This window comes from Siniperca chuatsi, linkage group LG7, assembly GCF_020085105.1.
Source record: "Siniperca chuatsi isolate FFG_IHB_CAS linkage group LG7, ASM2008510v1, whole genome shotgun sequence".
Classification (NCBI taxonomy): Eukaryota; Metazoa; Chordata; class Actinopteri; order Centrarchiformes; family Sinipercidae; genus Siniperca; species Siniperca chuatsi.
Window position 1 is genome coordinate 900523 of NC_058048.1, and position 13642 is coordinate 914164.

General features: G+C 38.6%; 1 protein-coding gene across 15 annotated transcripts in view; it reads left to right on the top strand.

Annotated features, from left to right (window-relative positions):
* fat3a (FAT atypical cadherin 3a) overlaps positions 1-13642 on the top strand; it is a 284665-nt gene that overhangs the window by 132382 nt on the left and 138641 nt on the right. For all 15 annotated transcript variants that reach the window (XR_006378550.1, XR_006378549.1, XR_006378548.1 and 12 more), the window contains exon 4: positions 5142-5203. Coding sequence is in view for 11 of the 15 variants with exons in the window: in XM_044202274.1 (XP_044058209.1) it covers positions 5142-5203 (62 nt within the window). In the remaining 4 variants the exon portion in view is untranslated. The remainder of the gene's footprint in view (positions 1-5141; positions 5204-13642) is intronic.

Here is a 13642-nt window from a genome sequence, read left to right on the forward strand (position 1 = left end):
TTGTTTTGCAATAATATCAGCAGGAGTAGAATACCTGATTGAATTAGTGGATTTTTGACTTTCTGTCTCTCCCTAAGTACTTCCCTTACTCTCTGTATGTGTTTAGGAGGGTTTAGACTTTAAAATTCTTTCTGCTTTTGAGTCTTAGACCTGTTGGACCCCAATATAGATGCCTTCTTTTACTTACAAATCAGAGGTGAAGGATGAAGGCACTCTCCTATGTTCCTGAAAATGGTTAAAAGCAGCATCAATGACAAAAGACAACGCAACTCATATATTCAATACAACTCGAGGCTTTGTGAGTTTTAAATTTGGACATTTGGGATGTGGATTCTATAATCATGGCTTACTATAGGGTCCTCACCTGTACTCCCTTAACCACACCTTCTTTTTGCCCCCCAGTGTTTCTGTTAGACTAGGTTTTGTGCTTATGCTCACTAGAAGTGTGGAAGGTATTCCTTTTGAGCTCAATGTAGTTGTTAGCCAGCGAAATAATTACAGCCATCCACAAAACTGGTATGTTCAATTTCAGTACAATTTTCATTTCTTTCTATTTTCTGCTCATAGAATTTTCTGGCATCCACCGAGAGGTTTGTATGACACATTCGTTCTTAGCAACGCTCTCAGAGAGATCAGCCAGGACTTTGATCCCCTGACACTGATAATAAGGTTAGGGACCTTATTCTGATCTTAAATGCCTTATAGTCCTGATGATATGAATAATGATATGATATGAATGATATGAAATAATGTGATTAATTCCGTCAAGAGGCACATAGGGTAAGAAAAGGAAAAGAAAAATTCACTTTTACTTACCCAGTGTCCGTCTGTGTTGGAATCCTGCCGACAATGCCAATTTGTTGGAGAAGGACTTGTACTGAGTACTTGTCCTCAGTTGAATAAAATAATAACTCGATGAGCCCCAGTTGTCGTTACACGAATATATGGATTTATTGCAAACAGATCTGTCGACACAGAAGCACTGAGGCAGCATGTACACATGGGCACAGCCACCACAATGCTTAGTTTACATCTAAAAGGTACACTTCTTATAGCAGAACAATAGGTGGTGGTTTACAGGTTACATCATCTAAAGATGAGACAAAGAAAGAGACTGTCTCCATCCCAAGTTATCAGTATAAGAAGAACAGAGTCTTCTGGGACACTTCTATCTCATGATAGGAACATCTAGTGCCCCATAACCCAAAAAACATAATTACAGGGCCTGAGGCCTATTTGTGAAACCATAATTTAGTCAAAGTGTCATAAATTCTATTACACCCATAAACCCCTTATTCACCCTTAAATTTCTCCCACAAAAACACATTGTAAGTGCTGGTTTTGGTTTGGTTGTTTAAATTGCTCTTGACCAGGAGTTGCCCAGAGACAGCAGCAGTGGCCTAACAGACAGGCCTGTAGAAATACGCCAATCTGACACAATACAGAATGTGGACCTGTGCATAAGCAGACTCAACATGCAGGAGCAGTTAGGTAAAAGCAAAATTTACTTAGTCTGGAGGCAGGATACAGGTCAGCAACAAGTAGCAGTCAGCATAGGCCCAAACGGATTATGCAGGTGGGCTAGGTCCACAAAAACTAGCAGAGGTCAAAGTCACTAAAGGCAGGCAGGCCGGCAGATAAAGGAAAAAGGGACTGGAGTGGTATGTACAGTGAGAATGCACAATAGAAGATCTGGCAAATTACTACATGCTACACTGGAGGTACTGTAAATAGGATCAGATGATTGGCAAATGAGGAAGGCTGGTAGGCAAGAGAGGAATGGCAGGGACTGAAATGTCTGCAGAGATGATTGAACAGATAAAAGAAATAGATGTAGATGAATGTGAGGATGAAGTGGCAGTCATGACACAATTGCAGTCCAACATTGACTATATGTTGCTGATGATATAGACAGAGCTGAAGTTAAGTGAAGCTAAATATAGTTAGGTTGGCATTAGAGCCCCATTTGGGTAACCTAGAGTGGGGCAATAAAAAATATAAAGACCCTATATTTGTCTGTCCATGTGGGTTAGTAATGGGCCCAAGGTGGATACAAGTTGGGCCCTTGTAAGCAGTTGTTTCCTGGCCCCATGGGCTCCATTGGTGGTTCACTTACAATATGTTGGCATTGCTCTCCCAGGATTTTTGATTATGATGGAGGAAAAAATGCCAGCAAGTTGGAGCTCATGTGGGGGGCCTGAGGATTGTTTACATGGCCATGACTTGTTCTTAACTCAAACCCACTTTGACCCCATTGACAACCAACTTGGACATATTTTTATGGGTGTCATTTGGTTTACCCCATTTGTGTTGCCAAAATAAATAAACATTCAAATGCCAACCTCTCACTCATCCTATGTGGGGGCCACATGGACATGTCAGCTGAGACATTGTCTGTAAAGTGCCCTTATATCATTTTGCTTATGTGTGTCTTCAGCAGCAAACCATCACTGACAAATCAGAGAGGTAAGCAAGCAGATTAGTGAAGTGAGTGCTCTCATTATTGTGATTCCTCCTAATTAGTGTTGATCAGTACTCCAGTTAATGAAATGCTAATGCAGACAATACTGCTGCTGAGACTTCACTTTACAACCATTTGTAACTTACACACTCATAACATGCAGTGACGCAACATGTAATGCTGTGATTTTTTGTGTGTGTGTTTGTGTAAAAGTGATTGGTCTTTGTTAATTAGGTTTCTGATGGGGAATTTTACAAAAGATGGTGTATGTGTGTGTTGTAAAAATAATTAATTTGTGTTTGAATATACTGAAGTTTTGTGATCTTTTCTTCAGATTAAGACAAGTGAACAGGCTGTTACAATAATCAAGGCGTGAGGAGATAAAAGCACGTACAACAGTTTCTGCATCACTAAGATTTAAAATAGATCAGATTTTTGCAATGTTTCTGAGGTGATAATGACATGACATGATTGGACAAGCTTAGTGATATGTTGCTCAAAACATAAATTGCTATCAAACAGGCTTGATATGTTTTGACAGGTTACCAGTAGATGGCAGTATTTGTTTAGTGATGTGTTGGGGCCCAATAACAAGGATTTCAGTTTTGTTCGAGTTGAGCTGAAGAAAATTTATCAACATCCAATTTTTTATGTCAGACAGGCAGTCCTGCAGAGAACTCAGCGTACTAAGGTTAGTGGGCCTGACAGGGAGGTACAACTGTGTGTCATCCGCATAACAATGAAAAGAAATACCATGTCTGCGGATTACATCACCCAAAGGAAGCATGTATAAGGAGAACAGTATTGGTCCCAGAATTGAACCTTGAGGCACACTGTACTTGATATGGGAAAAGGATGACATGAAGTTATTAATGCTGACACAGAATTTCCTATTGGACAGATAAGATGAGAACCAGTCTAGTGCAGTGCCAGATATGCCCACCCAGGGCCTCAGTTTATCTAAAAGAATGCCATGATCAGTTGTGTCAAAGGCAGCACTTAAGTACAGCAGCACAAGAATTGAACACATGTCTGCATCTGCATTCATTAAAAGGTCATTGGTGACTTTGAGAAGGGCTGTCTCAGTGCTGTGGTGTTGACGAAAGCCAGATTGGAACTTTTCAAAGGTATTGTTTTCCACAGCAGCAAGAAGCTGCTTGGATACAAGTTTTTTGAGAATCTTCTAAATAAAAGGCAATTTGGAGATTGGGCGATAGTTATCCAGGAGGGTCGGATCAACCCCAATAATAATCAGGGACGTAGCCTGTAGACAGCGAGCTGTTAAACATAATTTGTAAAAGGGGCGCAATACAATCCATAACTTCCAATAAAAACCTAGTTGGGATTTTGTCCAGAGGGCTGGAGGACACTCTCATTAGCGACATGATGTCTATGAGTTCAGGTAGCGTAACAGCATGTCACTCTGCCTGGCTAATGTAGCATAAAACAGTTGTGTTCTCTTTAATCAATACCGTTTTTCTCTGATTGTTAAGCTTCCATTTATGACTGGAACAGTCCACAGCTAATTGATAACTATAGAGGGTGTCAGTATTGATCAATATTATCAACAAGTTGGACCATGGCTCTGATGCTCGGGGTCAAACTTTAGAGGACTTAATATCATCTTAAGCACAGCACTATCAACCCATGTTTACTGTGTAACTATAACTAACTGTAACTTAATGTTAACAGAAGACATAATTGACAACATACCAGTTAGTTTATCTTCTCTAATACCACCATATGTGTTTTCCGATATTACATACTACAATAACAAAATGTTGGGCAGAACCTTCTATGCCTAGAACCCTACCAATAGCGTGGCTAAAGGTTTGTCTGCGAGTCTTGTGAGAGGAAAGGTCATGGGGCCATGAAAGGTTTTTTTCCCTTGGGAACAATGTCCAAAGTAAAATAAATGTCATCCAAAATTCTCACCTGAGGTATCACATCAGTGGTGCATAATTGCTATGCAGGCTTCCAAAGATCCACAAGACAATCCACAATCTACGCAGACAAATTATGGTGTCTAGAATACTCCAGAAACCTTTCAGGTTTCAGTCGTAGTCATCTGGACACTGTTTTCAGAATCAAGATGTTTCGGCTCCCATCCAGAAGTCATTCTCAATTGTGAAAATGGTCTGAGAACTCAGAAATTTAAGCTACTCTGTGTTGCTTAAGCCCTGCCCTCAGGGAGGAGTCTTCCTGAGTGTTTGCTGTTTACCCTGCCTAGTTTCACCTGAAACTGACCTTCTTTTGTTTCCATGATGGCCCAGTAATCAGGCCTATTGTTTTCTGGCTGCACCTCCCTCATCACTGTTAAGTACCTGCTTAGCATATGATTGGCTTGACCATGGTGTTAATACACTGTGGTAAACGGTTATAGCAAAGTAGGCCCACCCCCACCTAACAGCCAGTCAGGGCAGTAAAAAAATACTAAATGACAACTATGCATAATAACTAATAACCACATCTGTTTCTCCTTCTCTTTCTTTCTCTACCCTTCTCTCATTCAACGTAATTAGAACAAGTCAGCCATCGTGTCTGACACCCACAACTAATTACTATGTTAGTTTGCTAATTTGGCGTGCTGGCACAGTAGTGTGTGTGTGTGTAGGTGTGTGTGTGTGTGTGTGTGTTCAGTCTCCTTTCTAATTGTTTTTTCTGCTGTTTTGGGTCTCAGGTCTGATCACTACCACTTCCAGGAAACTGGACCGTGAACAACAAACAGAACACGTTTTAGAGGTAAGAACATAGTGTATATGTGTGTGTGTGTGTGTGTGTGTGTGTGTGTGTGTGTGTGTGTATGTGTGTGTGTATGTGTGTAAGGCAGATGTGCAAAGTAATCGGCTTGACACACAGTAGGTGATAGAGGACAAAGATTGAAAATATCAGTGTGCCGGGGCAGCAGCTGGTAGATGATGGACACAGCTCTGAAGGGTTTTGCCTCTGCTGGACCAGGAAACAACAAATCTTTGCTTTGAAGCAAAGCATATTATAAAGATATAAATCATTGATAACACATAGAAATAAAGAAATTGCATGGCATACTCTTTCTATTTTGTTCCATTCTCAGAGAGTATTTCTGTCATTTAACAAGTCTGCTGTGTTTTGAACATGTGCCAGCACCAAGTTCAACAAGATCAGGTGTCTTATGTTGTTATGTTTTGTTATGTTTAGGGCTGGATATCAAAGAATACATTTTTGGTACTGACCAAAATATGTCCTGTAGTATGTCATGTACCGAAAGTTGGTATTAAATGGCCAGTCAGATTTGCGGTCTTATTCTTATTTATTCTTTGATCAGGTAGTTGCTGATTTCTATTATAATTCTATAATATAACTGCAAGCAGCAATTCCAGGGTTCAAGCCAACACAGACTGTTAGAAGTTTAAGAATTTTGATCTGGACCTGGTCAAATGTGGCCTAGACAGGAAAAAAAACATTCTCCCTTTTTTGCATTTTCACAAATAGAATGAAGAAAACAAACAATTTCTGATTTGTAGTCTGATTCGTGTTATGCGGACATAAGAAGAAAAAGTTTTGTGATGATTGACCCAATGGTTGTTGACTGTGGTCTATTTATGTGCTGAGCCACGTCCGTTTTGAAGTTCATTGGTCAATATCTGAAAAACTAAATATGATATCAACAAGCCTCATACAACGTTTGATAAGCTTCGTCCACCGAAATTCTGGTAGTAATCGGACCTACGGTTTAGGAGATGTCAAAAATGTGTTTTTCAAAAAAAATCCAAATGGTGGAAAATCTAGTTGGGGGACTTTAGTGGTCCAGGAGGCTTTTTTGTAGAGCACATTGAGCTGGACTTGTGAGAGAAATTTCAAGTCATTTGGACAGTGTGAGGTGCGTGGCCAGTTCAAAATTGAATTTTTGGGCCTAAATGACAGCGCTACCATGTGGCCCGATTGGGCTCATATTTCTGTGGAAGCACATACACATCATTTCCAGTTATAGGGCCAAGTTTCATGTTTCTAGCTCATTCCAGCTCACAGCAATTTATGCCGAGGCATAAGACAAATAATAATAATAAGACAGCACAAACACAATAGGCTTACACCCCTAATTATTTTGCCAAATTTGTGCAGTTTTTATATGTAAGAGTTGAAACCAGATATTTACATACACTTCAGAAAAAAACACAACAACTTTTTGTTCTTTACTGTCATACATTAAATCAGAGTAAACTTTTTCTGTTTTAAATATTAACAGTTTTTGCATTTGTTAAATGTCAGAATCGAGCGAGGGAGAACTTTATGTATTTTTCTTATCACTTTCATCAAAGTCAGAAGTATACATACACTAACTTTATTGTGTCTTTAAGCAAAAAGAAAACTCCAGATGATTCCATTCTGAGCTTAAGAAGCTTCTGATAGGTTAATTGATTCCATTTGAGTTAATTGGTGGCACACCTGTGGATGCATATAAAGGCACACCTCAAAACACAGAGTCTCTTTCTTTGACATCATGGGAAAATCAAGAGAAATCAACCAAGACATCAGGAAAGGAATTGTGGACCTCCACAAGTGTGGCTTATCCTTAGGTGCAATTTCCAGATGCCTGAAGGTCCCACGTTCATCCATTCAGACAATAATACGCAAGTATAAAAAACATGGGAATGTACAACCATCATACCGCTCAGGAAGGAGATGGATTCTGAGTCCCAGAGAGGAACGTTTTTTGGTGCGAAATGTGCAAATCAACCCCAGGACAACAGCAAAAGACCTTGTGAAGATGCTGGCTGAAACTGGTAAGACAGTGTCATTCTCCACAGTAAAACGAGTCCTGTACCACCATGAGCTGAAAGGTTACTCTGGGAGGAAAAAGGCATTACTTCAAAACCACCATAAAAAAGCCAGACTACGGTTTGCAACTGCATGTGGGGACAAAAATCTTAATTTCTGGATGTCCTGTGGTCTGACGAAAACAAAAATTGAACTGTTCGGCCGTAATGACGGTTTATTTGGAGGAAAAAGGGCAAAGCTTTGAAGCCTCAAAACACTATCCCAACTGTAGTATAATGTTGTGGAGCTGCTTTGCTGCACAAGGGACTAGTGCACTTCACAAAATAGATGGCATCATGAGAAAAGAAAATTATGTGGATATATTGAAGCAACATCTGAAGACATCAGCCAGGAAGTTAAAGCTTGGGTGCAAATGGGTCTTCCAAATGGACAATGACCCCAAGCACACCTCCAAATTAGTTACAAAGTGGCTTAAGGACAACAAAGTCAAGGTATTGGAGTGGCCATCACAAAGCCCTGATCTCAATCCCATAGAAAATTTGTGGGCGGCACTGAAAAGGCGAGTGAGAGCAAGAAGGTCTACAAACCTGACCCAGTTACACCAGTTCTGTCAAGAGGAGTGGGCCAAAATTCCAGCAAACTATTGTAGAAAGCTTGTGGAATGATACCCAAAATGTTTGGCCCAAGTGAAACAGTTTCGGGGCAGTTCTACCAAATACTAAGGAAGTGTATGTATACTGACTTTGATGAAAGTGATACATAATACATAAAATTCTCCCTCGCTCGATTCTGACATTTAACAAATGCAAAAAATATGTTAATATTTATTGATCTAAAACAGAAAAAGTTTACTCTGATTTAATGTATGACAGTAAAGAAAAAAGTTTGTGTTTTTTTGTATGTAAGTGTATGTAAATATCTGGTTTCAACTGTATGTTATGTTCTCATACAGTTGGTTGTGTTTGGACAACATTAAACATTTGAGATTTTGTACATGAAAGTTCATATATGACCTTTTGAAACAGTAGTTTGACAAAATGATGTAAACTTGAGCATCACTTACTAGCTTTTTCCCAAGCTTTCAACTGCATCTCACAGTCTTCATCAAGGAAGACTCCAGTTGCTCAGTGGTCATGGAGTTGGTTCAGTTCAGTCACCAGAAAGAACATTTAACCAGAGTCTTCAAGTCACATGGAGTCACATCTACCACAATTCAACAATGTAAGATCTCTGCTGGTATACTGAAGACATGAGAGGAAGACTGGATTGGTGTATGACAACCAACTCCATGACAAATGAAAAAACACAGTCAGAGACAATCAGAGTATCACTCTGTATGAAGATTGAGTTAAGATGATTTTGCTAAATATTTAAGAATACTGGCATATTTTGTTAAATATAAAAGAGAAAAATGTTATATTTCTCAAAGCAAGGTATCAAAAAAAGTGTTGTTTTGATATTAGTGTCAAAGCTCAGGTATCACATTGAAATAAGTATCAAAATTTCAAACAATACCCAGCCCTACGACTGTTGCTTAACAGAGGACTCGCAGCAATGGTGCATCGACACTCCTTTCTTTCTTGACAATGCCCAGTGTGCGTTAAACCCATGAATTTGTGCTCCATCCAGAGGCTGCCAGGATTTAAATGAGAACAAATCGGTTCTCCCATCTTCTCTAATCCTCTGCACACACACATACATAGAGAGAGAGAGAGCACTGTTCCTCTGGTCTTTGTTGTTCTCAGTGAGGTTTGCATTAGCTTGGTAATAGAAGTAGTCTGAAGACCGTGTGTGTGCATTGATCTCTATTAGACAATAATGTGAACATGTCTCAACTCTGCTTTACCCTGATTGGAGATAAATTGTGCCACTGGCTTTCTCCTGACTCATAGAATTTAGTGTGTGAAGAGCCTGTTTTGTGCATGCTGTGTGTGTATATATGTTGGCTGTACGCACACTGCATGTTAGATGTTGAATTTGTCTTTATTGTCTAAAATATGCCTAAGATTTCAAGGATTCTAGGGTTCCACACGTCTAGAGGTTTATAGTTTTATGACCATACTACAAGACTAGGGATTAGACTAGTGAGCACTTTAGTTTTTGTCCCAGGTCTGATCCCTTGAGCGAATGCAACCCATGCAGCCTTTAGAGGACTAAGGGGTAGTATGTTAAACCTGCACCTCTTCCCCAATTGAGATGTCTACAGATGATTCACCATAGAGTCATCACCAGTTCCCAGCTCTAGTGTCACAGAGTTCACCACCAGGACAGTGCACTGGAACTGCCAAAAAGTGGTACACTCTAGTTTTAAACTCAGGCAAGTTCCATGATATCTGAGTTTTTGTTAATGTGACACACAATGGACAATTTGCACCAGGTTAATGGTAAATGCTCCATTTATAACTTCTATTTATAACTTCCATTTATAACGTGTTTAAATGTCTGTGACAGTCTGTGCAGTGATAGTCTTAGCAGTGACTGATGACCACCTCAAGACACACATCTGGTAAAGACAACTTTAACAATTTTGCCAGACATAATGGGCTGACAAGGATCCAGACTCACCATTGAACAAGTGGCCAGCATGCAATGGCTTTTGGAATACAAAATAGACCAATTGTGTTCTCTAAATTTGTCAAATTTCCCACAACAGTCTCTATCACCACACTAGAAGAGCCTCTGTCTGGTGGATCAGTCATAATTATCACTGGTAGCCTTGTAGTCTTTATCATCCCCATTAGTGGTGCTGTGGAGCCTCTCCTGTATTTGCAGATTTTAGTCAGTGCACAAAGACTTGTATAAATAACTGACAAGGCTAGAACAACACAAAATGTATCATCGATACATCAATCTAAAGTATAAATTGTGACATCATTTTCTTCTGACATTCTTTTTGTTTGCTATTTTGCGTGCACTGTAGGTACCACTGGACTCCATAGATTAATTTGTTCTTTGTGTGACTTATTTTGAAACATTAGCCAGTATGTTTACAGTCACACCTCTCCTCCGGTCACTTTCTGTAACCAGATATCTCCTGAACTATCCACCCGACCGGGTAACAAAAACTCCAGCACACCTTTGTTCTCTCTTTTTCCACTCTCAACGGTTTACCTTTCGAACCTGGGGACAGAGGTCTCCTTCGCCGTATAGTCTGCTCGGAGCAGACACACCGAACTGAATATTTTCCTTACAGCAGCCTCGCAAGAGCCTGCCTAATATCCCTGCAAACAAGCTTAGTTAGCCCCCACAGCTACACAAAGCTAGACACTACTACACAAAGTCTGCCAGCTAACTAAGCAATAGGAGCAATGAAGCAAGGAGAACAAAGAAGCGACCGGTTTCCTCCGACCTGCACAATCAAAACACGGCACAGCAAACACTGCATCATTTGACATCGGAACAACAGCTTTTCCCAGCTGGAGCAGCTCACCAAGGCAACCCCTCTTCCTTCATGGACTGGTAATGTTGACTGGGCATAACATAACCTAGCACAGCCATGGACACAGCTAAGCACAGGACTGCTTAACTTTTGTCAGTGTAATGTTACATGTATTGATTTGGTTTTTCACTAAGGGTTTATTGGTATTGTGTTTTCATAGTTACATTATTTGGTAGCCACATGCTAAGTTGATGTTAGTTATGCTTTGCGCACATACTCATCCAGTACAACTATGTATTGCATGCAAACTAACCATCCTCTTTTCTAACCCGGCACCATTATCCTACACAAACCACCCACACTCCAATTTGGCCCTAAACATAGCCACACATGCGGAGAGGAAACTCAAAGCTGCCGCTTCACATACTTTCTTTGTTTCTGAGCTAACAAGTGTGTTCATGCTCTTGCATGTGGAACATACAGAGGCCAAACAAAGAAACATACACACATTATTTGTAGCGCGCACCCAACATGCACACATATGAGCACACACTCCTTTTTGCTCTATGGTCTATAAGTACCTTTAGTTAGATTATATTGTGTGTTTTACTTTTATCTTTTAAATAAACTAAAGATACATGCTGGTCTATTTAATGTTGCACAAGAGTGAATGCTGCCAACCTCTACTATTCAGAACTCCAAAACCCTTTAACCTTTACTAGCTATTTAGGGTAATTTTGTTTGTAGTTATTATTTAATTATTAATCAGAGTTCCGTTTTCACAGTACAGGGTTTTTCCTGACTATGACTACGCACGACAGTAAGCACGGTTGGTCCGCGTAGAGTAAATGTAATGAGTCTGTCACCTTATTTGACAGAAATCTATGCATTTTCCTGTTATTTCTCAATGGAATTGTGTTACATTCAAAGCTTCTATTGAGGTTTTCGAATGAAGCTTCAAATGTCTGTCATCATATTTTACTAAAAAAATAAATCCTCGAACAAAAAACTCAATTTGAATAAAGTGATTAATCAGATTAAATGAGTTGGTCTTTAAAGACATGAGTAGGATTTGCAGTGGTGGAATGTAACTAAGTACATTTACTCAAGTACTGTACTTGTACTTTACTTGAGTAGTTCCATTTTATTCTACTTTATACTTCTACTCCACTACATTTTGGAAGCCAATATTGTACTTTTTACTCCACTACATTTATTTGACAACATTAGTTACTAGTTACTTTGCATATTCAGATTCATTATGGATTAAGCTACCTGGCATTATATAAAGTAGTTGAAATTAGCCTCACCTTTACCAACTGCAACCTTGGTGATACTTATACATTAATGCCTCACTAATTATAATCCAGTGATATAATATATATTATTCTGAAATGGGCCATTCTGCATAATAAGTACTTTTACTTTATGTACTTTAATATATTTATTCATACTTCTATTACTGCTGTGCAATATCTACCATCTCATAATAATCTAAGCTACACTTAACTTGACAGTACATGCACTATATTACTTATATTTACATTGTATTATTATACCATACAAACTTATCATCAACTGGTAAATCCACTTTGTACTTTACATTTATTTTAATTTTATACTTATATCCGCTTTGTACTTAATTTATCTTGCCTGTATTATATTTTGATTTGCTTAGTACTTCTATTCCTGTGTGCACTGACGTGATTGAGCAGCTGTAACAAAAGAGTTTCCCCTCGGGGATCAATAAAGTATTTCTGATTCTGATTTAAGTAGCCTATATTTTGATGCTTTTGTACTTTTACTTAAGTAAGACTTTGAATGCAGGACTTTTACTTGTAACAGAGTATTGTTACACTTTGGTATTGCTACTTTTACTTAAGTAAAATATCTGAGTACTTCTTCCACCAACACACAATTCGAAGTTGGCCCCATGGAGAGAGAGAGAGAGAGAGAGAGAGAGAGACTTTTTTCAGACTTTTAACATGTCTTTAATTACAATCCTTTAACACATGATACAACCACACTTAACATTTTACTTCAAAATTATATATTCCTAAAAAAACGAACAACAACAAATAAATAAATAAATTAAATAAACTTAATAAATTATAAAGATTACAATAAAAATCAGTTTTTACAACAATACATCACAACCTCCCTCTCCATTGGGTTGACATAAAATATTTCCAACACCCCATAAAAAGAAGAAAGATTCAGTATCATTCACCATTTCATAATACTTATACTCCATAACCAGCCTACTTTTTACCAGTGCTCTGAACATGTTCAAAGGATCATTATCACTATTTAACAACATTTTTCTCTTTCTTGTCAACCAAATTGCCATTTTTGCCTGACCAAATAAAACATTTATGAAAACAATTTCTTTTATTTGAGGCACTATATTTTGGTCCAAAAATAAAGAAACTATTTGTAAAAATAAAACCAAAATTATGGCTCAAGTCTTGTAACACACCCAGAATTCCAAACAGCCTTGGACATCCAATAAATAAATGAAAAACTTTTTCTGGAAGACCACAAAACAAACAAACACTCATCTCCTTGCAAAGGATTTAGATGAACTTTATAACTGTTTGTTTCTACAATCCAATGAGAAATCCTCCATTGCAAGTCCCCACTTCTTTTTTCAATCGGTTTCTTATAAAATGTCCTCCAACATCCTTTTGGTGAGGCGCCTGATTCAACAAAATTAATCCATTTAGTCTCTGGAAGATTCTTCAATGCTCTTATATTCAGATATTTGACACAAACAAGATAAAGTGACTTCTTAGATAAAGTGTCAAAGAGACCAAGTTCAGGTGTTGTAAAAGAAAGTAATCTTCCATTAGCCTCCTGCCAATCTCCTACATTTGCAACCACACTGATGCTGGAGAATACATTCTCCACCATCTCCGCTTGCAATGGTATTTCAGGAAAGGACTCCTGCATCTCAGATAGTAGTTTTTCAACAGTCCGAACAGAATGAATCCCAATCTTCATTGCCAAATTTTCTGCAGAAATCCATCTGTCCCTTGACCGAA